General features: G+C 47.7%; 1 protein-coding gene across 11 annotated transcripts in view; it reads right to left on the reverse strand.

Annotated features, from left to right (window-relative positions):
* ELAPOR1 (endosome-lysosome associated apoptosis and autophagy regulator 1) overlaps nucleotides 1–25351 on the reverse strand; it is a 91262-nt gene that overhangs the window by 6569 nt on the left and 59342 nt on the right. For 9 of the 11 annotated variants that reach the window (XM_055115047.2, XM_034932720.3, XM_055115033.2 and 6 more), the window contains 11 exons: nucleotides 25034–25114; nucleotides 24024–24129; nucleotides 23766–23915; nucleotides 12203–12291; nucleotides 8984–9161; nucleotides 8140–8268; nucleotides 7652–7742; nucleotides 5865–5970; nucleotides 5474–5611; nucleotides 4454–4717; nucleotides 2735–2908 (listed from right to left, as the gene is read on the reverse strand). In XM_055115047.2, coding sequence (XP_054971022.1) covers nucleotides 2735–2908; nucleotides 4454–4717; nucleotides 5474–5611; nucleotides 5865–5970; nucleotides 7652–7742; nucleotides 8140–8268; nucleotides 8984–9161; nucleotides 12203–12291; nucleotides 23766–23915; nucleotides 24024–24129; nucleotides 25034–25114 — 1506 coding nt within the window. Of the gene's footprint in view, nucleotides 1–2734; nucleotides 2909–4453; nucleotides 4718–5473; nucleotides 5612–5864; nucleotides 5971–7651; nucleotides 7743–8139; nucleotides 8269–8983; nucleotides 9162–12202; nucleotides 12292–23765; nucleotides 23916–24023; nucleotides 24130–25033; nucleotides 25115–25351 lie in introns of those variants that run through there. The other 2 variants (XM_034932736.3, XM_034932739.3) reach the window with 2 other exon arrangements.

Below are 25351 nucleotides of genomic sequence, written 5' to 3' on the forward strand. Positions count from 1 at the left end.
CCCACGTCTAATGATGAGACAGATTTGATTTTTTTTTGTTTTGTTTTGTCTTTTTGAGACAGAGTCTTGATCTATTGCCCAGGCTGGAGTGCAATGGTGCAATCATAGCTCACTAAACCTTGACCTCCTGGGCTCAAGTGATCCTCCTGCCTCAGCCTCCTAAGTAGCTGGAACCACAGGCTAATTTTTTTTTTTTTTTTCATAGAGATAGGGCCTCTCTGTGTTGTCCAGGCTGGTCTTGAACTCCTGGGCTCAAGCAATCCTCCTGCCTCAATCTCCCAGAGTGTTGGGATTACAGGGGTGAGCCACTGTGCCCAGTCAACATTTTCAATGTTATAAATTTTATTATAAATGGTGCTGGCCGGGTGCAGTGACTCACACCTGTAATCCCAGCACTTTGGAAGGCCGAGGCAGGTGGATCATGAGGTCAAGAGATTGAGACCATCCTGGCCGACATGGTGAAACCCCGTCTTTACTAAAAACACAAAAATTAGCTGGACGTGGTGGCGCATGCCTGTAGTCCCAGCTACTCGGGAGGCTGAGGCAGGAGAATCGCTTCAGCCCGGGAGGCAGAGGTTGCAGTGAGCAGAGATCGTGCCACTGCACTCTAGCCTGGCAAAAGAGTGAGACTCCACCTCAAAAAAAAAAAAGTGCTAAATCTGGTGTCTCAGCCTTTTTTTTTTTCTAGATTGTAGGAAGTAGATGAGCTTGAAAACTGAAGGAAACCTTTACATTACAATAAAATAAAGAGTTCTTTTGTCTTTGAACTAAGTATCTATAGTGTGGCAGTACACCATAAGCATTTCTAAACAGGAAAGGAGTAGATAAAAAAATACACCATTTCCCTAAATTCCCCACCTTCATTGCTCTCCATAATTCACTGAATGACACTTTTGCTACATGAAGCCTGCTTTAATCAGTCTTATTTCCTAAGTGATCATGACCTGTTACTTCTGAGGCTTCATTTTAACTTCTTCGAAGACTTCTGAAAACAAGATAGAGACACCTATCTCTAATCTTTCATAGATTAGTTTATTTCTTGACATGTTCTCTATATAAACACCCATTGACTTCTTTGCATGCTTCAGAAGATGGGTCAGAGCTCTATGATGTAAAGGCCTTACCACCAACAGAGTCAAAGACTAGATGCTCAAGATGCTCTTTATATTGTCACTTTTTTTTTTAGATGGAGTCTTGCTGTGTTGTCCAGGCTGGAGTGCAGTGGCATGATCTTGGCTCACTGCAATCTCCGCCCCCTGGGTTCAAGTAATTCTCCTGCCTCAGCCCCCTGAGTAGCTGGGATTACAGATGTGTGCCACCATGCCGGGCTAATTTTTGTATTTTTAGTAGAGACAGGGTTTCACCATGTTGGCCAGGCTGGTCTCGAACTCCAGACCTCAGGTGATCTGCCTGCCTTGGCCTCCAAATTGCTGGGATTACAGGCGTGAGCCACCATGCCCAGCCTCTTTTGTAACATTTGAAATGAGCTTTCCAACTGCTAATTGTGGCTTGTTGCAATTTTATCAAGTGCAGTGGTGGGATTAACCTTTGCATTTCTGCCTTTGAATTTTGGATCTGAAATATTTGCAGCAGCATGAAATGGCTGATGGTGACAATCTTTCCTTATAAAGCATTTCATGTTACTTTCTTTCATACTGTCAGCAAAGAGACGTGTGGATGAACTAGAAACAGTTGATTTTATCCAGCCTCTAGAAAACAAGCGACAAATGCAGTGATTGCTGAAGACTGCTTTTTCAAGGAAGGGAAAAAAACCTTTCCTCCTGCATATTTCTGGGTTGTTTGTTTGTTTTGTTTTTTGTTTTTTTGTTTTTGTTTTTTTGAGACGGAGTCTCACTCTGTCGCCCAGGCTGGAGTGTAGTGGCGTGATCTCCGCTCACTGCAAGCTCCGCCTGCCAGGTTTATGCCATTGTCCTGCCTCAGCCTCCTGAGTAGCTGGGACTACAGGTGCCCGCCACCGCGCCCGGCTAATTTTTTTGTATTTTTAGTAGAGACAGGGTTTCACCGTGTTAGCCAGAATGGTCTCGATCTCCTGACCTCATGATCCACCCACCTAGGCCTCCCAAAGTGCTGGGTTTACAGGCGCGAGCCACCGCGCCCAGCCTTCCTCCTGCATATTTTTAAATAGACTCATTCTGAGGAAATAAAGGTCAGGTAAAAGAACACCTTATTTTATTTTATTTATTTTTTATTATTTTTCTGAGACGAAGTTTCACCTTTTTGCCCAGGCTAGAGTGCAATGGCGCAATCTCAGCTCACTGCAACCTCCACCTCTCAGGTTCAAGCGATTCTCCTGCCTCAGCCTCTCGAGTAGCTGGGATTACAGGCATGCGCCACCACGCCCGGCTAATTTTTTTGTATTTTTAGTAGAGATGGGGTTTCTCCATATTGGTCAGGCTGGTCTCGAACTCCCCACCTCAGATGATCCGCCCGTCTCAGCCTCCCAAAATGCTGGGAGTACAGGTGTGAGCCACCGCACCAGGCACCCGGCAAGAACACATTATTTTAAATATCTTTATTTTCTTAAGTGTTTATAATCCTGATTATTTAATTTTAGGGAAAAAAGTCCTCAGGGAGAATAATATTTAAAAACCTTTGAAGCTCCTCAACCCCCTGCTGCCTGAAGGATTTCTGGTTTTCTCCTGTATCTGTCTCTGGCCTCTGATCCATGGACCTTCCCCATTCAATTTTCACCCTGTCAACTGGTATACCTTACCTGGTTTCCACAGAGACTGAGGGTAAAGTGATGGAAGTATTTCAGCCCTTTGGAAGTGAAGCTTGGCCCTCCAGCAAGAGTGACAGTGTTTGCCAAAGCGGAGAAGTTGTAGTTGAAAGTCCTGGTCGGAGTGTTGCGTGAGAAGGTGCAATCGTTGTAGCACAGAGAGTGGATCTGAGGGGGAGAGGGACGGGTCGGGCCAGCTGGTCAGCAAGGGCCTTGAGGGCCTGCAGCCAAGAGTAGCAGTTTTCTCCCCAGTCTGGTCCCGCCCAAATGGGGTCAAGAGGAGGAAGAAAGGATTAGGGGTGGCTAGTAAAAGAAGTGAAACAGGCACTAGTGGGATTTATGTACATTTGCCATTCAATTATTAGCACATATATGATTGACAAACCTAAATCTGTTATTGTTCAGAAGGGAGTTTGGACAAATGCTATAGCCTTATAACCCTGTGCCTAGATTATAGAAGCCTCTCAAGACACAAGAGGACCCTTTTTACTTTCCAGCAGAAGACAATGAGGCACTAACCAGAAAAGGGTATCTGAGATGGGAGAAGAGAAACTTTTCGTGCTCCCTCCTCACCCCCTCACAGTGCAAAACGCACTGAACTCTGCTTCCTGTTTCTCAGGTTCTCTGTAGAAACTGAACTCCGAAAGGGGCTTTTCTTCCCATAAACCCATTCATTGCTCTGTTTTAGGGTCACCATTCAGCGGTCGCCGCACACAACTGTCATTCCCTCCCACAGCAGCAGAGGGAGCTCCAGGGAAGGAAGGTTGTGGCAAAAGTCCAGGGTACCCGAAAGAGGTTGCCAGGAGTCTGTAGAATCGCTGCACTTATTGCACAGATGAACTAGGCAACGTTTGCAGAGTACGTATTGATAGTGCTTTACAGATGTATGCGCATGTAGTTGTGATCAGTAAAATGCAAATTCATTTAAAAGCATCGATTAATATCTAAAAGCTTTTAGTCATAAGTACTTCTCAGATGCAGAAAGTACATGGGGGCAACAACACTGCTTATCCACTTTATTTATTTATTAGTTTTTTAATGTGCCTTTATTTTTATTTATTTTTTTAATTAGAGACAGGGTCTTGCTCTGTCACCCAGGCTGGAGTGCAGTGGCACAATCACGGCTCATTACAACCTTGAACCCTGGGGCTCAAGTGATCTTCCCACCTCAGCCCCCTAAGGTGTTGGGATTACAGATGTGAGCCACTGCACCCAGCTTTTTTCCACTTAGGAAAGGAATCCTTATACTTGTAAAGCTGAGAAGCCACTGGGATAGAAGACAGCAATGCCAGTTATCATATGTCCCAGCAATGGCTGGGTTTCTATCTTTCCAAAGAAGGGACAGATTTCCATAATAACAGGCTGGATTGAACGTTGCTGAATATAAGCCACAGGCCTCACCCCACTGTTCCTTCCCTTTAGGTCTCTGCACAGATGCCAAATAACCCTCTGGACCAGACAGTCACCAACCTCTCTTACCTGCCAACTAAAGAGGAGACTTGTCAGTGACTGAGTCCTGGACCCTGGAAATTAAGCCCTGCTAACCCTCCACAGTCACAGCCTGGATGGGTGTCCTCCAGGACTCCAACCTAGGAGTATGCTAGGGGGAGCATTCGGGTATCAGCCTCTCAAGAACCCTACCCAGGACCCAGCATCTTCTGAGGTCATCCAAGCAGAGGGTCAGGTTTAGGATGCATGCCAGACTGCAGGTACCTTGTTGTTCTTGGTCCCTGGACCACAGGGCACACAGGCCTGGACACCATAAGGCTGGTGGGCTTTCAGAATTGTGTTAGAGGGGCAGGAGTGGCAGGTTCCTGAATCTCGGTCAATATAGTAACCAGCAGGACAAGAGGTGCAGGAGGAGCCCACATCAGAGGCTTCTAGGGCACAGGGACGGCAGTAGGAGGCCACGCCATTCATAACATTGGTGACATTGATGGAGTAGATCTTGGCAACGTCATTGGTGTACTTCCTGCTCTGGAGACAAGGAAACAAGAGGGGAGAGGGGAGAGGCCTGAGACAGCAGCAACAATTGAGGCCTCTAGAAAGAGCAAGGTACTTAATCTTCTATCCTGTGATACTCAAGAAGAATCTTAGAAGCATCTGACTCTTTTTACTCACTTACCAGTAGCTCTTCATGTGCATTTGATGTCATTTTAAAATGAGACTGAACCATTTATAGGACATATAAAAATATTAAGTACCATGGGGAAAATACATAATATATACAGTTTTATGAAAAAAGCAAGTCTTTTCCTTATAAAAGAGAAAAAAATGTATTTGTGCAGAAACAAACAGTGTATAGGAGATTGTCCAGATGTTAACTGGTTTATCTCTGAGTAGTAGGATTATGGCTGATTTTATTTCTTATTTTTGTTTATTTTTATTTTCTGTGTCTTCTGCAATGAGCCTGTATTCCTTTGAGTTAAGAAAATAAAACCAGAGTTGTTTTTATTAAAAACAACAACAAGTCTGGTAACACATGTATCAGGGCAGGGACTACAAGGAGGGCCAACTTATTTCTTATGGTGTCATCTTTCCAGGAAGTCAGCTGGACAAGACTAGGTGGTCCTCAGAGGGCTGGGTTAGGCAGTTTTCTGCTTGACCCCCTAAGATCTTTCTAACCCTCGGATTCTGAATTTCACACTCATACTTAAGCTAATGCCAGGAATCCTCCTGGGTTCAGAGGGTCTCTCCTGGGAGCTGGGGGTCTGAGGAAGGGGAGGAACTTACTGCCTCATGAAAAGTGGTCCTCTGGAAGGCCCAGGTGAAGCTCGTGGTAGTGTTCTCCTCAATGATGTAGGTATAGGACTGTTTGCCTTTGGAACCTTTCCACGTCTCCACAGGAGTGTTGGTCCTAGAATTCACACCCTGAATCCAGGACAGACAAGTGAAGCGGGTACGATGGCCAGAGGGGAAGTGGGTGCCCATATGGCTGCCATCCCAGGTGCCATCACGGTTGGTGAGACCCTTGTTAAACTGTGAAGTCCCTGCTGGTCAGTCTGGGCCTTTCCTCTCTGGAATCACTACAAGGGGGGTGTCAGTCACGTGGACACACCAATGGGGCAGATGGGGCTAACCCTCCCCTGGAGGCCCTCTAGCGGGCAAAGAAAGGAAAACGTACCACCATGAAGTAGAGCTCACAGTTCACAGTACAGAGGGTCTCAAAGACAAATGTGATTCTGGCCACCTCTTTATTCTCTGTGTCTGCCATCACCGACTGAGGAGGTCTGTAGGGGCAGAAATTAAAAGTCAGTTCTAAAGGCCAGGCAGTGCTTATTGAAGAGCCCAGACAACAGCAGAGCGTCTGCTGGGGGACAGGGTTAGGTTCTGAGTATGATGGAGAGTGTGTGGACTAAATCCAATTCTGCCCTCCTAGCTATGTGACCTTGACCTAGCCAAACCACGGTTTCCTCATCTGTAAAATGGAGGTGATGAAATATCTTTCTTACCTACCTCCCATCATCACGGGGAGACCTGAAGGCATGACAGATGTGGCGGTCCTTTATAAAATGCTGTATCACCTCACTAGCAGAATATGGTCCACAGACCAGCAACATGGCCATCTCCCAGAATTTATTAGAACTGCAGAACCTCAGGCTCCTCCCAGGCCCAGTGAATCAGAATCTGCATGTTAATACGATTCCCAGGTGATTTGTGTGCACATTTAAGTTTGAGAAGCACATCTATCATAAGACTGTAAATTGTTGACATTTACTCAGCAGCTGTCTCTCCAGCACTGGGGAGCTTTGCCGGAGTTAAAGGAGCAGAATTTGTGATCCAGCAAAGTCCTCCGTTTGGTCCTACTTTTGGGAAAGAGAGAGCCATGCCCAAGCGGGCTGGGGTAGTAGTGGGGATGGGGGATGAGGCAACACTTTACTATGACGATCAGATTTGCAAATTGGAAAGTACTTTTTGAATGTTATTCCAAAAAAAGCCTAAAAAGTTTGCTCGCCTTGCAAACACAGGCTTCATCTGGCTAGCTCTGAGTAATGTGTGTTAAGGGAAGGCAAACTGAGCACCATCCCAGGGATGGGAAGCAGGGACCTCGAAGAAGGAAATGAAGGTGTCAGATTGGCACTAGGGAAGCATATTCAGTGGCTGCTTCTTATCTTTAGAGCACATATGAGCAGAAGAGTTCCCTTTGGCCTTGGAAATTCATTCACAGCTTTCCTTTTGGCTTTAGCCATCTGCCTGAATTCTGAGGACCTCCAGTTCTCAGCTTATCTCTATGCAGCTGTGTTAACCAGCGGGCTGGAAAAGCCATCTGAACCTCAGTTAGTCTTAAATCACACACTGTTTTTATGGATGAGGGGCCCGAAGCCTGAAGAGGTGAAGTGACTTTTCCTAAGGTCGCACGGCCAGTAAGCGGCAAAGCACAAGTGCCCTGTCTTCCAGTCCGGTGTTCCTTCCACCACACCACACTGCCAGGAGGTGTGTGTGTGTGTGTGCGTGTTTGTTTGTTTGTTTAGTGGGAAACAAATTTCTTGTTGCCCTAGGTCTTCCTGGGATACAGGGACAAATACAATAAGAATAATCCTTCCCAATCTTCTTGCCCCAAATAAAGATGAACTTTCTATGGGCATTTCTGACCCCATTATTTTTTATTTTTTATTTTTTTTCTAATCTTAAGTGATGCTGTGAGGAGGAAGAATTTGAATAGCATGTGACTAATGGCTGGGAGAAGCTATACGGGATGAGAGAGCAGTCGGTAAATCAACATGGACAGCAACTTGAAAAACGTGATAGCATTGGGTTACCTTGGTCAAACTGTACCCTCTGTTCTCAACTGACATTTGAAATGAAATGAAACACAACCCCGGAAGCCCTCTCCTCTACAATATTCCAAAATACGTGGGATTCAGATATGGCCAAGCTGGCCTGGACTCCCCTGGGCTTTGGATTCCTCACCTAAATCCTGGCACAACCAGAGTGAGAATCATGAAGTCATTGTCTGAGGCTCCAGCAGCTGTGTAAATGTGATCACCAGCCACCTCCCAGCCTGAAAAGGAAAGAGGAGAGTTAATGCCTTGTGCTCTTGGGTGCAAGGCAAATGTGCACCCAGGTGACACTCTGGAAGGGAGGTTTGACACCATCTTTTGAGGCGCCCAGAACCACCACTGAACATGAACCGTGTTACTTATCCTGCCACTTTGGTCAAAAACCCTGAAGCTCTCAGAGCAAGACCTTTGAAGTGCACGCTCATGTTTCTAGCTCTGTTCCTTCCTCTAAAGCTGTCTTGGCAGAACATATGTCCATGAGGAGTGGAACTTTCAAGGGAATGCATGACATGGTTAGCTTATTTTTCTCAGACATCACTATTATGAAGAAATGTGAAGTTGGAAGAACTGAGGGTGTGCAGGGAGCTGACAGCTCATTGCACAGGGAGAGGCAATTACCTGTCATGCCCTTGTACTCGAAGTTGATCCCACTGAGAACGGTCGTTTCCATGTTTGTGGGCAGCGTGTTCCACCATTTGTATTCAAATCCCACAGCAGGTTCAGTCCCCGCAGGGCAGCGGGTACAATCTGGGGAACCACAAACAAGATCCATGCATTCAGCGGGAAGGCTGCAGTCACTCTGACTGGAGCTGCTGCCACACAGACAAGTCGCAACAGTAGCGGGCAGCCCAGAAGCCTGGCTGCTGAGTACTGCTGCAGGAAGTTGTATCAAGTTGACTCAAAAACATTCTGACAATGTATTTAACTAACTCAAGATGTAAACACTGAGCCTTCATTCCAATATGCCAACCATCCTATTTGCCCACCCCAATTTCCATTTCAAAACTTAAATGTACCTTCTAATCTGATACATGTAGTTCATATTATTGTCATATTATCATTAAATGCATTCATTTTAACAGGTACTCAAATCCCCCCAAGGCAGCATGGCTTATAGGTTTTGGTTGTGTGGAGTTGGTCATCCCAGCCCCATAAGCCTAGTCAGCATCTCTGCCATATGCTGGAAGCCCTGCTTTGAGGATTGGGCACCTTCAGTCCGGAGTCACATTTGCAGCTGGAGCAAGGAGGAAGGAAGGCAGCCTCAAGTATGACTCTGACCTGCAGACGAGGCCAGCCCTGACCTCTCTTCTCCTGAATTTAGTCCTCAGAGGTGGCCTGGTCCTTATTCCTTACTGCCTCCCTTGGAAGGGCAGAGTCTGCATTCAGCTGGCCACTGTTAGTGCCCACGCAGCCCACCCACACAGTCGATGTGCTGCAGAGAGTGGGGTGGTGAGGAGGTTACCTGAGCCATTGGAGTAGGAACCATATGGGCAGGGCTGGCAGGTGCTGTTGTTGGTTTTGAAGAAGCCTGGGTTGCAGGGTGGGCAGTGGGTCTTCACACCAGAGACAGGCAGCTTCACTGCCCCCTCAAGGTCCTCGCTACAGATTTTCGGCTTGGCCCATTTGTACATGAGTTGTGTCTGCAGAAATGGATTAAGCACAACTCAGCCTGTGTGAGATTTAGGACATCTTTGGGACTCTACCTTGAGGATAGGGGCTAGGGGCAGAGATCCAGATTCTGGGCCAGGTAAGAGCTCCTCTGGGGTGGGGAACTTTGTGTTGCTCATGGATGTATCCCAAGCACCTAGCCCAGTGCCTGAGTCATGGTTGTGTTCAATCACTATCTGCCAAATGAATGTTGCCTGGGTGACAAGGAATAGCTCTAATGAAGACTTTATGACAGAGAATGTGGGACCAGTTGTCTCAGAGAAAGCTCCAATTCCACTGTAGAATCTTATTGCTACCAAGTTCACAGGAAAAGCAGCTGGTGAAAATCCCAGAACACAGAAAGGCACAAGGGTGGAGGTGGCTCAGATGCCCCCCGGGGACTGAAGGGGTGGCTGAGATGTCCCCACTTATTTTTTGAGTGGTACATTCTTTGCTCTTTTATTTATTGGGTAAATCCTAATGCATCTATGTGCCAGACCTGGTGTCTCAGAGATGAATGAAACATGGCCCCTGCATTGGGTACAGAAGTGGAGATGACCCGCAGGAGACCCCGGCTGAGTCAGGGGTGAAGGTGGGCAGCTCCATTCTTCCCATGTGGCCCTCAGATCGAGTCACAGACAAAAACGTGCCCTTATAGGTTGAACTGAGGGGTTGATGAACATGATCTGTGCAGATACCATACATATGAAAAGAAGGATGAATAAGGCCTCTGTCCATATTTTTCAAGATAAGAAACAAGTCCTTAAGGAGGGACACAGACTGCCTTAACTGATGGGGAGCCCTGGGCTCCTCCTTCCCCTGCTCAGCTCGGCCCTCTTCCCTGCGGAGGGCTGCGACAGCCAGAGCCCCAGGCTTGAACCTCACCTGCCTCCTGTGAGTCTCAGGGAGAGGAGGGTCCTAGGAGCTGGCAAACTGTCTCGGGCCAGCTCTTGGAGCAGCACATTCACTGACCCCAATGGATGGGCCATCCTGGTCCCTGAGAAACAACTGAGGCACAGCCAAGGTCAGAAATGTAATCATAGGAGCCAGCTCGAGGTGTGTCCCTTGATTTTAAAATACTGTTCAGAAGACAAACTCAATCACCAGACTGAGCAGAACCAGTGCGGGAATGAGGCACAAAGCAGAAGTCTGCAAGGAACAGCTGGGGAATGCATGTTCATGCGCACTCCTGAAAGCACACGCTTCAGTGCTCCTCCTCTGAGCTGGGCCTTGGCTGTGCTGCAAGGCGGGAACACAGGCTTTGGTCTGACCCAGCATCTAAAGGCCCCGGCAGTGGTCAGGCCAAGGCAGACACCTGGGCTTTCAGGCAGCAAGCACAGTACTGACCCAGAAGGCCTTGGCGTGAGCCCAGGGAGGGAAGAGAATGGTGCAGAAGGGAGGAAAGACAGCCACATTCAGTCACATGTTATGAACAGGAGGGAGAAGCGCAGCAGGATTAATTGTCTGCCTTTTATTAGTGAGTCGGCTGAGACCAAGAAAATGAAAATAAATGTTCACAAGGTCATACAGAATACCAGACACCACAGAACTGAGTCTAAGGTGCAACTGACAAGACACAGCCATTCTCTCTTGGCTGCTGGAGAAGGGGATGATGCCCCAAATACGTGGGGGAGGTGGTATTGGTAAGAGATGACTGTGCAAAATATTCATTGTTAAGGACCAGACTTTAACCCATGCTTAGTTAGGAAAGGGAGAATTCAGTCAGCCGCCCAGCCAGCAAATGTTTATGCTCCCTAAGAGCCAAGCATCATGCTTAGTGCTGAGTGCAGAATGCCCAACTCCTAGTTCTATCCCCTTGAGAATCTCTAGCTTAGGGATACAGACAGCTCAGCCAGATCCTTCTCCGTGCACCCTCAAGCTCTTCCCTGCTCACTTACACTGTTTCTCCACCCACCCGGCCCAGCTGCTGCCTCCTCTCCTGCTGTGTCTGCTGCCTGGAAAGCTCCACGGCTCCTCCCTCATCTCCTTCAGGTCTCTGCTCAAGTGTCACCTCCTGAGAGGACATCCCTACCCTTCTAAAATAGTGGCACCACCCTCCTTCATTCTCTCTCTCCTAATCCTGGTTTTCTTCCTTCCTACCACTTACTACCATTTGCTATATTATATACCCATTTGTTGTCTATTATCTCTCTCTCCACTCCCTCCCCAACAAGAGTTAAGCTCCATAAGGGCTAGATGTTCCCTCAGTTTTGTTAAGTGATGCATGCCTAGCACCTAGCACCGTGCCTGGCACAGAGTCGCTCCTCGATAAATATTTGTTGACTGTTGAACAAATGGCCTCCTCTGAGAGGCTTTCTCTGCTGCCCCCACCCCAAGTCCTGGTTGCTTCTCTTCTGGGCTCCCCCAGTTCCCTGCATATCCCTCTGGTTGCCTTGACTGGGCCCGTTTTTCTCCTCTCTCCAGCCTCTCATACAGGACTGTGAGCTCCCTGGGGGCAGGAGCTTGTTTCAGTCATCTCTGACTCCCCAGCCTATAGTGCCAGGCCTGACATATCAGTCAGCCTCAAAAAATGCTTGTTGACTCAGTGACAGTGTAGACTAGGAGGGAAAGTTCTTTTCTGAAGCAGAAAGCCTGGAGGAAAGAGAGGCAGCAGAAACGGAACAAGTCAGACCATAGGCAGGAATCCATTCCCCGTGCCAGCCCACAAAACAGTGTCGAGGGGGCGAGCCTGAAGAGCCCCGGGAGGACATTGTGTACAGACAGGCAGGCTCTGCCCGGAGTGGCTCGGCAAATAGAAGAAACCAAGCAAGAGAGAATGAAGTGGGTTTTTGAAACAGAACATATGTGCATAAACAGTGAAACAGACGCCGCAAAAACAGTTTCTGACCGGAAAATGAATGAAGAGGTCTCGTTTTGCCCCCCACCCCACCTAGCCCTAGGGTCACCTCAAAGGTCTGTGGGGTTTTAACTAGTGCCAATGTCATTGACTGCTGAAGCTCCAAATGATGGCAAAGCTCAGGGAGTGGGAGACAGTCCATCTGGGGCTAAGGGGCTCCAAGACTGTACTACCCACCTCTCCGTTGGCATCGCAGGCCGTGTGTGTGTAGAAATAATCTTTGTCTGTGCAAGCTGGGCGCACGTTACAGGAAGAAGATCCTTTCTCTAAATTGCCAAAGCAAGAAGAAATATTTGGAGTTACATAAGAAAGCTGAGCTCCTGGCCTCTTCATGGCCCTGTGACTCCCAAGTCCCTGGGTGCATTGCCACACAAATATTGCCGGAAGTAGAAAATCCTGCACACTCACCCTTCCCCTTGTCTCAATAGTGTCATTTCCAGTTCCCCAACCCTGCTCAGGCTTCCCTTTGCACCTGTTCCAGGTGCTGATGAGAAACCACTGTTTGCCGCTCCCTGTCCCCCGCCCCATGGGGCAAGGGAGGGAGAAGTGGCCTGGCCAAAGGACCAGCAAGGAGGGTAGACGGAAACAGCTTCTTGCAGGTTAACCACTGCCAACCTAAGTTCCCTGAAACCTGGGGAGGTTCAGAGAGTTCACCATCTTCCAGGTGCCTTAGTGTCTTGACTCTGGGTGTAGTTTTTCTACTCCTGAAGTGTTGAAGTAAAACATGATTTTGCTTTCATACTCATTTCAAGCCTTTCTATGAATGTTCTAATATATGCCTAGAATGAAAGCCTTCCACCTTGGAAATTTCCTTTTCTTCATGCAATCATTCTACACAAACCAGGTTTGTAATTTCCTTGGACTCCACCTAACACATAAGGTTCTTCCCACTTACCTCAACCCAAGCATCCCAACACTATCTTTATTATTATTATTATTGAGATGGAGTTTCACTCTTGTTGCCCAGGCTGGAGTGCAGTGGCACGATCTTGGCTCACTGCAACCTCCGCCTCCCAGGTTCAAGTGATTCTCCTGCCTTAGCTTCTTGAGTAGCTGGAATTACAGGCATGAGTCACCATGCCTGGCTAATTTTGTATTTTTAGTAGAGACGGAGTTTCTCCATGTTGGTCAGGCTGGTCTCGAACTCCTGACTTCAGGTGATCTGCCCTCCTCGGCCTCCCAAAGCGCTGGAATTACAGGGGTGAGCCACCGTGCCCAGCCTCTTTATTATTATTTTATTATTGTTATTTTTTAGAGACAGAGTCTTGTTCTGTTGCTGAGGCTGGACTGCAGTGGTACAATCTTAACTCACTGCAGCCTGGAACTCCTGGGCTCAAGCGATCCTCCCGCCTCCCGCACCAGCCCAACACTATCTTTAACTCTTGATTTATACCTAATGAAAAATGTTAACTGCTGGGCATGGTGGTTCATGCCTGTAATCCCAGCACTTTAGGATCTCTTGAGCCCAGGAGTTCAAGACCAGCCTGGGCAACATGGCAAACCCTGTCTCTACAAAAAACACAAAAATTAGCCAGGCGTGGTGGTGCAGGCCTATAGTCCCAGCTACTTGATGTTGAGGCAGGAGAATCACTTGAGTCCAGGAGGTTGAGGCTGCAGAGAGCCATGATCATGCCATTGCATTCTAGCCTGGGCAATGGAGAGAGACTCTGTTAGAAAGGAAGGAAGGAAGGAGGAAAGGATGGAAAGAAGGAAGGAAGGAGGGAGGGAGGGAGGGAAGGATGGAAGGAAGGAAGGAAAAGAAAGAAAGAAAGAAGAAAAACGTGAACTATCAGTTTTCTTCTGCTCTCTGCATGTTCTCCTCCTTTCAATGTTAGATCTGCTTTAACCCTGTGAACCTCTGGATAGTGAGAACTACTTCTATGAATTCATTTTTTAATTTTATTTTTTTCATTATTTCATCATAGGGTTTGTTTTCTTTTCTCTCTCTCTCTTTTTTTTTTTTTTTTTTTTTTTTTGGTAGAGACAGAGTCTCGCTATGTTGCCCAAGCTGGTCTTGAGCTCCTGGCTTCAGGCAATCCTCCCACCTCAGCCTCCCACCCAAAGTGCTGGGATTACAGGCATGAGCCATTGTGCTTGACTCTCTCTTTAAAGCAGTGGGTTTAACTTTTTTTGATTTTAAAAACTCTTTTGAAAATTTGAAAAAAAGAGATGTTTCTCTCTACCTAGAAAAATATGTGTAATTCATACAAATAAAAATTTTTTGAAAGTTTTCTAGGGAATTTACTTCCTCCAGAATAAAAACAACTGCTTTATGAGGTGCACATTACAATACTGTTACTACTGCCACCACTACTTCGAATATGACTACTGTGCCACCTGCAGATAAGCACTGAATAATGGTAAGATCTTCTCTCTCTTTATATTACCTGGCAGGCAGTATGGTGTAGTGGAATGAGATTTTTTTTTTTTTTTTGAGATGGAGTCTCGCTCTGTTGCCCAGGCTGGAGTGCAGTGGCACAATCTCGGCTCACTGCAAGCTCCGCCTCCAGGGTTCACGCCATTCTCCTGCCTCAGCCTTCCAAGTAGCTGGGACTACAGGCGCCCGCCACCATGCCTGGCTAATTTTTTGTATTTTTAGTAGAGACAGGGTTTCACCGTGTTAGCCAGGATGGTCTCGATCTCCTGACCTCGTGATCCGCCTGCCTTGGCCTCCCAAAGTGCTGGGATTACAGGTGTGAGCCACCGCTCCCGGCCTGGAATGAGATTTTAAGCTAGACGGATATGGGTTTGGATCCTGCTTCATCATTTAGCAGCTGTGTCACTTTAGGCAAGTTACTTAACCTCTCTGAGCCTCAGCCTTCTCATCTGTAGAACAGGAATAATAATATATACCTTGCTGGAGCCAGTACCTACCTGGCACATTGTAAGTAGATACTCACTAGATAGCAGTAACTATTATTACCTGCATGTTTGGGGAATTATTATTATTATTATTATTTTTTGAGACAGAGTCTCGCTCTGTTGCCCAGGTTGGAGTGCAGTGGTGCCACCTCAGCTCACTGCAACCTCCGCCTCTCGGGTTCAAGTGATTCTCCTGCCTCAGCCTCCTGAGTAGCTGGGATTACAGGTGTGCACCACCACATCCAGCTAATTTTTGTATTTTTAGTAGAGATGGGATTTCACCATGTTGGTCAGCCTGGTTTCGAACTCCTGACCTCGTGATCTGCCTGCCTTGGCGTCCCAAAGTGCTAGGATTATGGGTGTGAGCCACCATGCCCAGCCGGGAATTATTTTTATTTGGGAGTAGTCACAGGAGAGTGAATAAGGATTAAAGGTCTCTTTCCCTCCCTTTCAGTTAAGGGCTTATTTCTCAACTGATTCCTTCTTTTTCTCCAGGCACCACATGGGTTCGTAGATCAGATAATCTCCTAATTGCAGTCTTGTTGGCCTGAGCTGGAAAGTTCCCTCAACTGCACATCTCCATACCTCTTCCGTCTCTGTCTTATTAAGCTGGACAGGAGGCAACTACTGGCTGAGAAACAGTTGGGGTCTTCTCAGCTCATTTACTTGGTTACCAAGCAGGAGGCCCAATTCAGCACAGAGGGACCCATGGACTCCTGCTTTTGACTGACTTGGCCAGGAAAAATGTGGGGAGAGAGGCTGAAAACGTGGGAAGGTGCCAATTCTTAGGTCTAGCAAAGTACAAGTTATGTGTTAGAAAATGCATTCTACACCAAGACCTTTCTCTGCTTGTCAAATATTTGCCCAATCTGACATCCTAGCTCTGGGTTTTAGCAAAAATGGCTCAGCTGTTTACACACTGATCCCTGTTAAGGTGGTTTTAATAAATGATTAACCAAAATGCTGAGACCAACCTCCTTTCCCAGCTTGGGTTTCATCAAAGTGTTTAAGTTGGATGCTAGTCAAGTTTGGAAGATGGGCCTCTGTGTTTGGTTGAGGGAGTGAAAAGTGACTTAAGTAGGATTGGCCCTGGGCAAAACTGTAAGAAGATAAAGTTTATCTCAGGGGCTCCAACTCCTCTTTCTGCACCTGCCTCCTCCTTTCAATATCCCCCCACCATGCCCCCCACCTCCAGGAGTACAATGTTCTCACTGGGATCTGTTTTATCAAAGTAAAACATTTCTCCTGAGGGTTTCAGTACTGAATGGACACAGGCCCGGGTCAGACAGCAGCTCATGCTTTTGTGAAGCTCCTCAGTGTCGCTGAGCTTCTCTTTCTTCCTCGGTAAATGCAGAAATAACTCCCTCACTATGCTATAGGTAATAAATGAGATCATGTTTTGTCAATTGGAGAGTACTATACACGTGACTTATGAGTGTTACCTGTACCAGGAGTATTTTCTTTTCTTTTCTTTTCTTTAGAGACAGGGCCTCACTCTGTCACCCAGGCTGGAGTTCAGTGGCGCAATCAGCTCACTACAGCCTCTACCTCCCAGGCTCAGGTGATCCTCCCACCTCAGCCTTCTGAGTAGCTGGGACTACAGGTGCATGCCACCACACCTGGCTAATTTTTTTATTTTTGTAGAGACAGGAGTCTTGTTCTATTACCCAGACTGGTCTCAAACTCCCGGCCTCAAGCACTCCTCCTGCCTCGGCCTCCCAAAGTATTAGGATTACAGGTGTGAGCCATAGTGCTGGCCTGAGTATTTTCATATTAAAAAAGGAGTGTTGGGACAGGGCTTAAGGTAAATGAATTAATAAAATTACTGCTTACTATATGCCAGGCCCCTTTCTAAATCCTTTACCTGTATTAACCAATCCTCACAATAACACTATGAGGCAGATATAATTATTGTCATTCCCATTTTTTTTTTTAAAGAGATGGGGTCCTGTTCTGATGCCCAGGCTGGAGTGCAATGGAGCAATCATGGCTCACTCAGCTTCTAACTCCTGGGCTTGAACGATCCTCCTGCGTCAGCCTCCCCAGTAGCTGAGACTACAAGCAATAGCCACTGTGCCCAGCTGTCCTTCCCATTTTATAGACAAAGAAACGGAGGCACAGATAAGTAATTTGCCCAAGGTGGCACTGCTACTAATTGGTGGAGCAGGGATTTGAGCCCTAGTAATTTAGTTCTGGAGTCCATGCTCTTTAACTTCATGCTATTCTGTTTAGCAAATGGATCACTAATATGAAACATAACACAAAGAAATTAAACCTAATGATCAAATTTTAGGGACCAGTGAGAAAGATGCTTTTAGTCAGGCTTTTGTCCTTCACAATGCTCCTGTGAGTTCTCCAATCTCCACCCACATTAATTCCACCTTAGTTTAGGTCCTGGACATCAGCAATGATGCCAGCTGCAACATCTCCCTACCACAGCCTCTGCCTCCAGCATTCCCTCCCTCCTCTGCATGGCAGCCAGAGTGGTCTTTCAAAAGCACTGGCTGAAATGCTTCATTTAAAATTCTTTTTTTTTTGAGATGGAGTTTCCCTCTTGTCACCCAGGCTAGAGTGCAATGGTGTGATCTCGGCTCACTGCAACCTCTGCCTCCTAGGTTCAAGCAATTCTCTTGCCTCAGCCTCCCAAGTTGCTGGGATTACAGGCGTGTGCCACCACACCCAGCTAATTTTTGTATTTCTAGTAGAGACGGGGTTTCACCAGGTTGGTCAGGCTGGTCTCCAACTCCTGACCTCAGGTGATCCACCTGCCTCAGCCTCCCAAAGTGCTGGGATTACAGGCATGAGCCGTGCCTGGCCTCTTAAAATTCTTTAATGACCTCCACTGCTGATAGGATCAAATCCCAATTTTTTGTCCCTACAATAGCACAGAAGGACTGCTCCATAATCTGTTTCCCGCCTGCTTCTCAGCCTTAGATGCAACTTCTCGCCACCTAATCTCCAGCCAAGCTGAATTATTTGCAGTTTCCTGAGCTTTCTGGCCTTTGCTCACACTTCTTTTTTTTTTTTTTTTTTTTTTTGGAGACGGAGTCTCTCTCTGTCACCCAGGCTGGAGTGCAGTGGCATGATCTCGGCTCACTGCAACCTGCAACCTCCGCCTCCCGGGTTCAAGCAATTCTCCTGCCTCAGCCTCCCGAGTAGCTGGGACTAAAGGCGCCCGCCACCATGCCCGGCCAATTTTTTGTATTTTTAGTAGAGATGGGGTTTCACCATGTTGCCCAGGCTGGTCTCAAACTCCTGAGCTCAGGCAATCCACCTGCCCTGGCCTCCCAAAGTGGTAGGATTACAGGTGTGAGCCACTGCGCCTGGCCCTTTGCTCACACTTCTATCCCAAACATCCTGCCCCCACCAAATCACTAATTAACCTTTCATCTTTCCAGATCTTAGCGAGTGAAACTTTTCCTTCTTTTCTAGAGAGGACTAACCATTTTCCTTTTTTGCCTCCACTACATTCTTTTTTTTTTTTTTTTGAGACAGTCTTATTCTGTCACCCAGATTGGAATGCAGTGGCATGATCTTGGTTCACTGCAGCCTCCACCTCCCGGGTTCAAGTGATTCTTCTGCCTCAGCCTCCCAAGTAGCTGGGATTACAGGCGTGCGCCACCACACCCAGCTAATTTTTGTATTTCTAGTAGAGTTGGGGTTTCACCATATTGGCCAGGCTGGTCTTGAACTCCTGACCTCAGGTGATCCACCTACCTCGGCCTCCCAAAGTGCTGGGATTACAGGCGTGAGCCGCCACACCCGGCCCACCTCCACTGCATTCTACACCCAGCGCTCCTATCCCAACACCATGGAGAGTTACTGCACTTAGGTGTTTATATAACCACATTTCCTTTTCAACATAAGCTGGAGGTCAGGCACCAGCTCTAACTCTAGCACCAAGCTAGTCCTTGGCAACTGGCAGGTACTCAGAATATATTTGTAAATGCATGGACCTTCTGTCACTCCCTGCATACAGTCTATCATAGGCTATCATCAGAGTCTCCCTGCATTTTCCCAGTCTCTCACTGACCCTGTATTCTGGAAGAGTCAAGTCTCAAAGAAATATGACTCTCTTTGTACCCCAAGCTGGTGAGGTTGTCAACAAGTTGACCATGTTCCTCATAGTAAAAACTCACTGGCCAGGTGCAGTGGCTCACGCCTGTAATCCCAACACTTTGGGAGGCCAAGGCGGGTGGATCAACTGAGGTCAGGAGTTCAAGACCAGGCTGGCCGAGATGGTGAAACCCTGTCTCTACTAAAAATACAAAAATTTAGGCAGGCATAGTGGCGGGCACCTGTAATCCTAGTTACTCGGGAGGCTGAGGCAGGAGAATCACTTGAACTGGGGAGGCAGAGATTGCAGTGAGCCGAGATTGCGCCATTGCACTCCAGCCTGGGCAACAAGAGAGAAACTCCATCTCAAAAAAAAAAAAAAGAATGAAAAAAGAAAAAAACTCACTTCTCAGTCAATGGGGCACATTGAGAAATCAGTGGCAGAAGGAAAATAGATTCCAAGAATTCAGACTCCCAACCTAATGCTTTTATAACAGCACTCTGGATAAAAATCAGCTTACACAGAGTTGATCAAAACACTTCTATGAGAAGTTTTTCTAGAACCACCTTGCCATTCAAACCCTTGCCCAACTGCTGGACCATAAAGGGAGCCAGAGATTTAGGCTAACAAAGGTTGCTGTTGATAGAAGCAGAGTGGGGAAGAGGAATAAAAAATGCAATTGGAAAACAGGAATCTAGACTTACAGATAAAAACTTCCCCCAAGATCTAAAGATTTCTGTTTTAGTTGAAAACTGCACTCATAGTGGCGTGATCTCGGCTCGCTACAACCTCCACCTCCCAGCAGCCTGCCTTGGCCTCCCAAAGTGCCGAGATTGCAGCCTCTGCCCGGCCGCCACCCCGCCTGGGAAGTGAGGAGCGTCTCTGCCCGGCCGCCATCCCATCTAGGAAGTGAGGAGCGCCTCTTCCCGGCCGCCATCCCATCTGGGAAGTGAGGAGCGTCTCTGCCCGGCCGCCCATCGTCTGGGATGTGAGGAGCCCCTCTGCCTGGCTGCCTAGTCTGGAAAGTGAGGAGCATCTCTGCCCGGCCGCCATCCCATCTAGGAAGTGAGGAGCGCCTCTTCCCGGCCGCTATCCCATCTGGGAAGTGAGGAGCGTCTCTGCCCGGCCGCCCATCGTCTGAGATGTGGGGAGCACCTCTGCCCTGCCGCCCCGTCCGGGATGTGAGGAGCGTCTCTGCCCGGCCGCCCCGTCTGAGAAGTGAGGAGACCCTCTGCCTGGCAACCGCCCCGTCTGAGAAGTGAGGAGCCCCTCCGCCCGGCAGCCGCCCGGTCTGAGAAGTGAGGAGCCCCTCCGCCCGGCAGCCACCCCATCTGGGAAGTGAGGAGCGTCTCTGCCCGGCAGCCACCTCGTCCGGGAGGGAGGTGGGGGGGTCAGCCCCCCGCCCGGCCAGCTGCCCCGTCCGGGAGGTAGGTGGGGGGATCAGCCCCCCGCCCGGCCAGCCGCCCCGTCCGGGAGGTGAGGGGCACCTCTGCCCGGCCGCCCCTACTGGGAAGTGAGGAGCCCCTCTGCCCGGCCACCACCCCGTCTGGGAGGTGTACCCAACAGCTCATTGAGAACAGGCCATGATGACAATGGCGGTTTTGTGGAATAGAAAGTGGGGAAAGGTGGGGAAAAGATTGAAAAATTGGATGGTTGCCGTGTCTGTGTAGAAAGAGGTAGACATGGGAGACTTTTCATTTTGTTCTGTACTAAGAAAAATTCTTCTGCCTTGGGATCCTGTAGATCTGTGACCTTACCCCCAACCCTGTGCTCTCTGAAACATGTGCTGTATCCACTCAGGGTTGAATGGATTAAGGGCGGTGCAAGATGTGCTTTGTTAAACAGATGCTTGAAGGCAGCATGCTCCTTAAGAGTCATCACCACTCCCTAATCTCAAGTACCCAGGGACACAAACACTGCTGAAGGCCGCAGGGTCCTCTGCCTAGGAAAACCAGAGACCTTTGTTCACTTGTTTATCTGCTGACCTTCCCTCCACTATTGTCCTGTGACCCTGCCAAATCCCCCTCTTCGAGAAACACCCAAGAATGATCAATTAAAAAAAAAAGAAAAAAAAAAGAAAACTGCACTCATTTGGCAAGATCTGTGTAGGTAAATATGACTTTTGTTTTAGGAATAGTGTAGAAACAAGCAATTCACAAGGTCAGTGGCTGGTCTTGGCTGAGCAAACACATACTTTCACACCTGTGTGAAGTTTGGCATGTCTTTGTAGGGATATGTAGGTCTGTTTGAGAGAGGGCCTTGTGCTGGGTTTACATATAAACTGTGTAAAAAAGGAAAAGTAGAATAGTTGTGAGTGTTTCTGGGGAAAAGATGGGACTGTTTCTCTCTCCCTTCTTGTTTGTTTCAGAACCTGTCTTGGAGGTTGGCCCTCATACCAATGTCTGGACTGTCTGAGCAGAAAGCCATCTGCTGGCACTGCCCATCTCACATCAGAGCCTCGATACCCCCTGGAACTCCCTCAAATAACCACGTCCTATTTCTCAAATTGGAATGCTTTAGGAAGCTATCCTCAAACAATAAAAACAGGCTGCTTCCTGCTGTCCCCTTACTTTCCCTCAGAGCAGTGGTTTGCAAATTGTGTTCCAAGGAAACCTAGATTTCCCAGAATGCCTGATTTGACTTCAATGAATGCTCTCAGGTTGATAAAAGATTGTAATTTGCATCTTTAGACCTTGTTATCAAAATCTTCTTGTTCATCAATATAGGCTCATGAAATTAACTTTGATAATAATTGTTATACGTTAAAATGTATAAATTTATACATTTTAAATCTACAGTATCTACTGTTTATGTTATAATCTTTTTTTTTTTTTTTTTTGAGACTGAGTCTCGCTCTATCACCCAGGCTGGAGTGCAGTGGCACGATCTCTGCTCACTGCAACCTCCACCTTCCGGGTTCAAGTGATTCTCCAGCCTCAGCCTCCTGAGTAGCTGGGATTACAGGCACACGCCCCCACGCCGGGCTAATTTTTGTATTTTTAGTAGAGACGTGGTTTTGCCATGTTGGCCAGCCTGGTCTTGAACTCCTGACCTCAAGTGATCTGCCTGCCTCGGCCTCCCAAAGTGCTGGGATTACAGGCGTGAGCCACCACCCCTGGCCTATATTATAATCTTATATAATGTTTCATTTAAAATTTCACCACTGACTGGGTGTGGTGGCTCACACCTGTAACCCAGCACTTTGGGAGGCCGAGGTGGGCAGATCACCTGAGGTTGGGAGTTCGAGACCAGCCTGGCCAACATAGTGAAACCCCGTCGCTACTAAAAATACAAAATTAGCTGGGCATGGTGGTGCACGCCTGTAATCCCAGCTACTCGGGAGGCTGAGGCAGGAAAATTGCTTGAACCCGGGAGGCAGAGGTTGTGGTGAGCCGAGATCACGCCACTGCATTCGAGCACTCCAGCTTGGGCAACAAGAGTGAAACTCCGTCTCAAAAAAAAATAAAAATAAAAATAAAAATTCACCACTTAAAAAAAATGACTGGACTGGGCACAGTGTCTCATGTCTGTAATCCCAGCACTTTGGAAGGCTGAGGCAGGAGGATCACTTTGAGGCCAGGAGTTCGAGACCAGCCTGGGCAACACAGTGAGACCGTGTTTCTACAACAGCAACAAAAAGATTGCAACCCAGGCCGGGCGCGGTGGCTCATGCCTGTAATCCCAGCACTTTGGGAGGCTGAGGCGGGCGGATCACGAGGTCAGGAGATCAAGACCATCCTGGCTAATACAGTGAAACCCTGTCTCTACTAAAAATACAAAAAATTAGCCGGGCGCAGTGGCGGGCGCCTGTAGTCCCAACTACTCAGGAGCCTGAGGCAGAAGAATGGCATGAACCCGGGAGGCAGAGTTTGCAGTGAGCTGCGATCGCGCCACTGCACTCCAGCCTGGGCGACAGAGAAAGACTCTTGTCTCAAAAAAAAAAGGATTGCAACCCTTTCCTTAGCTTTCCTAATCCCTCTAGCTCTGAGCTGCTTTTTCTTTTTGCCATGACACCATGGCACTTTTTACCATCTCACATACTATATAATTTATTATATATGTATCATCTATTTCTTTTTGTTTATTGTCTCTCTTCCCCCCACCCCCGAATGTAAACCCCATAAAAACAGGGACCTTTGTCTGTTTTGTTCACTGACGTATTCCAAGCACATAGAATAGGGCCTGATAGATAGGAGAGGCTCAATATTTATTGAATTTTTTTTTTTTTTTTTTTTTTTTTTTAGAGACAGGGTCTTACTCTGTCACCCAGGCTGTAGTGCAGTGGTGCGATCATGGCTCACTGAAGCTTCAACCTCCTAGGCCCAATTGATCTTCCCGGTTTGACCTCCCAAAGTGCTGAGATTATAGGCTCACAGCTTGAGAGGCTGAGGCAGGAGGATCACTTGAGCCCAGGAGTTCAAGACCAGCCTGGGCAACTAGCAAGACCCCTGTCTCTATAAAAATAAAAATAAAAAATTAGTTGGGTGTGGTGGGGCACGCTGGTAGTCTTAGCTACTCAGGAGGCTGAGGCGGGAGGATTGCTTGGGACAGGGAGTTTGAGGCTGCAGTGAGCTATGATCGCACCACGGCACTTCAGCCTGGGTGATAAAGTGAGACCCTATCTCAAAAAAAAAAAAAAAAAATGACAAAGTGATTAATGGATATATGGATTGGCAAGGGTATTCCAGGATCCAGAAAGGAAGGGTTTAAGAATTACCATCCTCAGCTTGGCCAGAAGGATGGCTCTATTCCCTGGTATCTCCTTGTGTGTTTTGGTGGTACTCTCTATCCCCAAACTCTTCCCACCCTCAGAAACATCACCTGAGTATTTGTCAGGGTCACACTGGTGGCAAGAAGTTTCTCCTTTATTTGAATAAGAGTTGGCTGGGCAAAGTTTGCAGAAAGAGGAGCCCTGCTTGTCTGCATACGTGCCAGGTTTGCAGGGGAAGCATTCTGAAGTGTAGGCCACCCCTAGGGAGGAGGAAGAGCACAGAAAAGCAAGGATTCAGCCTGGAGACTGAGTCCCCAGGAGACTGCAAAGTCAACAGCCCAGGAAGTCAGTAACCCTGCTCTCAGTACCTGTTATGGCAATGTTTCTCACCAGCACAGGCTTGGGTACTTTGGTCCATACTGAGAAGGCTGTGGTTCTCCAATAGAGGACATTATTGCCTCGATTTAGCTCCACCTAAAAACCACAAACAGGAGCATTCATTCATCACAGAGAGAAATCTCGCTAATCTGTTGGTATAGCCTCTTGTTGGGATGACTTCTCTTACTAACTGCATGATAATGCTTCTTCTGACCCTCTTCCTCCTCTTCCTCAGCTCTGTCCTTCTTCCCAACTTAGCACAGCTCGTCTCTCTTTCTAAGCCTCCTCTTACAACCCTCCCACCGCTCCCTGGATCATATATACCATGAGCATCTCTTATGGTGAGACCAGTAAAGAGACCTGAGGGTCCTGACAACAGGGTGACTGGCACTCCCTCATTCTTCTGTGGTTTTGCAGGGGGACAGGCCCCCTCCCCAGAATACCCAGTCTTTTTTTTTTTTTTTTTTTTTTGAGACAGAGTTTCGCTTTTGTTGCCCAGGCTGGAGTGCAATGGTTCGATCTCAACTCACCACAACCTCTGCCTCCTGGGTTCAAGCGAGTCTCCTGCCTCAGCCTCCTGAGTAGCTGGGATTACAAGCATGGGCCACCATGCCTGGCTAATTTTTTTGTATTTTTAGTAGAGATGGGGTTTCTCCATGTTGGTCAGGCTGGTCTCGAACTCCTGACCTCAGGTGATCCACCCGCCTCGACCTCCCAAAGTGCTGGGATTACAGGTGTGAGCCACCATGCCCGGCAGAAGACCCAGTCTTAAAGCTGGAAAGCTGCTGGTCTTTGGAGTCAAGCCACAGAAGCTACAAGTCAGCTCACACCCATATTCTGTCAATGCTAGAGGACAGTAACTACAGCATCTTCATCATATCACACTCCTGCCCTCCAGGGACATTAGGGTGGAGGCTCAGACTGGGAGGAAGCACTCTCTGAGGAAAGGCCCTGGGTCCCTTTTCTGGGATCTCTGGGAGAAGGCTGGTGTGATACTCACACTGTGGAATTCCCATCCTTTCTCTGTGGTCTTCATCCACCTGGAGTCATCTGCATTGGGCTGGCACTGGTCATTCTGAACCTGACATAAAAAGAGTTTGGGACCAGAGTCTCAGCTTTCTAAGGAAATGAATACCTTTCCCCACATTGCACCAGCCCTCCAGAGGGCCCTTCTTTATATGGGAAGAGTTGCCAATTTCCTTTAGGGATTGAGCTCAAAACACAGGAGCCTCAAAGTAGGGCAGGAGTTAGTCACACACACAAAATGAGCGTTGACACCAAAGAAATAACTTGTAACTCAGATGTGCTGTTTTCATGT

This window comes from Pan paniscus, chromosome 1 (genome assembly GCF_029289425.2).
Source record: "Pan paniscus chromosome 1, NHGRI_mPanPan1-v2.0_pri, whole genome shotgun sequence".
NCBI classification, from domain to species: Eukaryota; Metazoa; Chordata; class Mammalia; order Primates; family Hominidae; genus Pan; species Pan paniscus.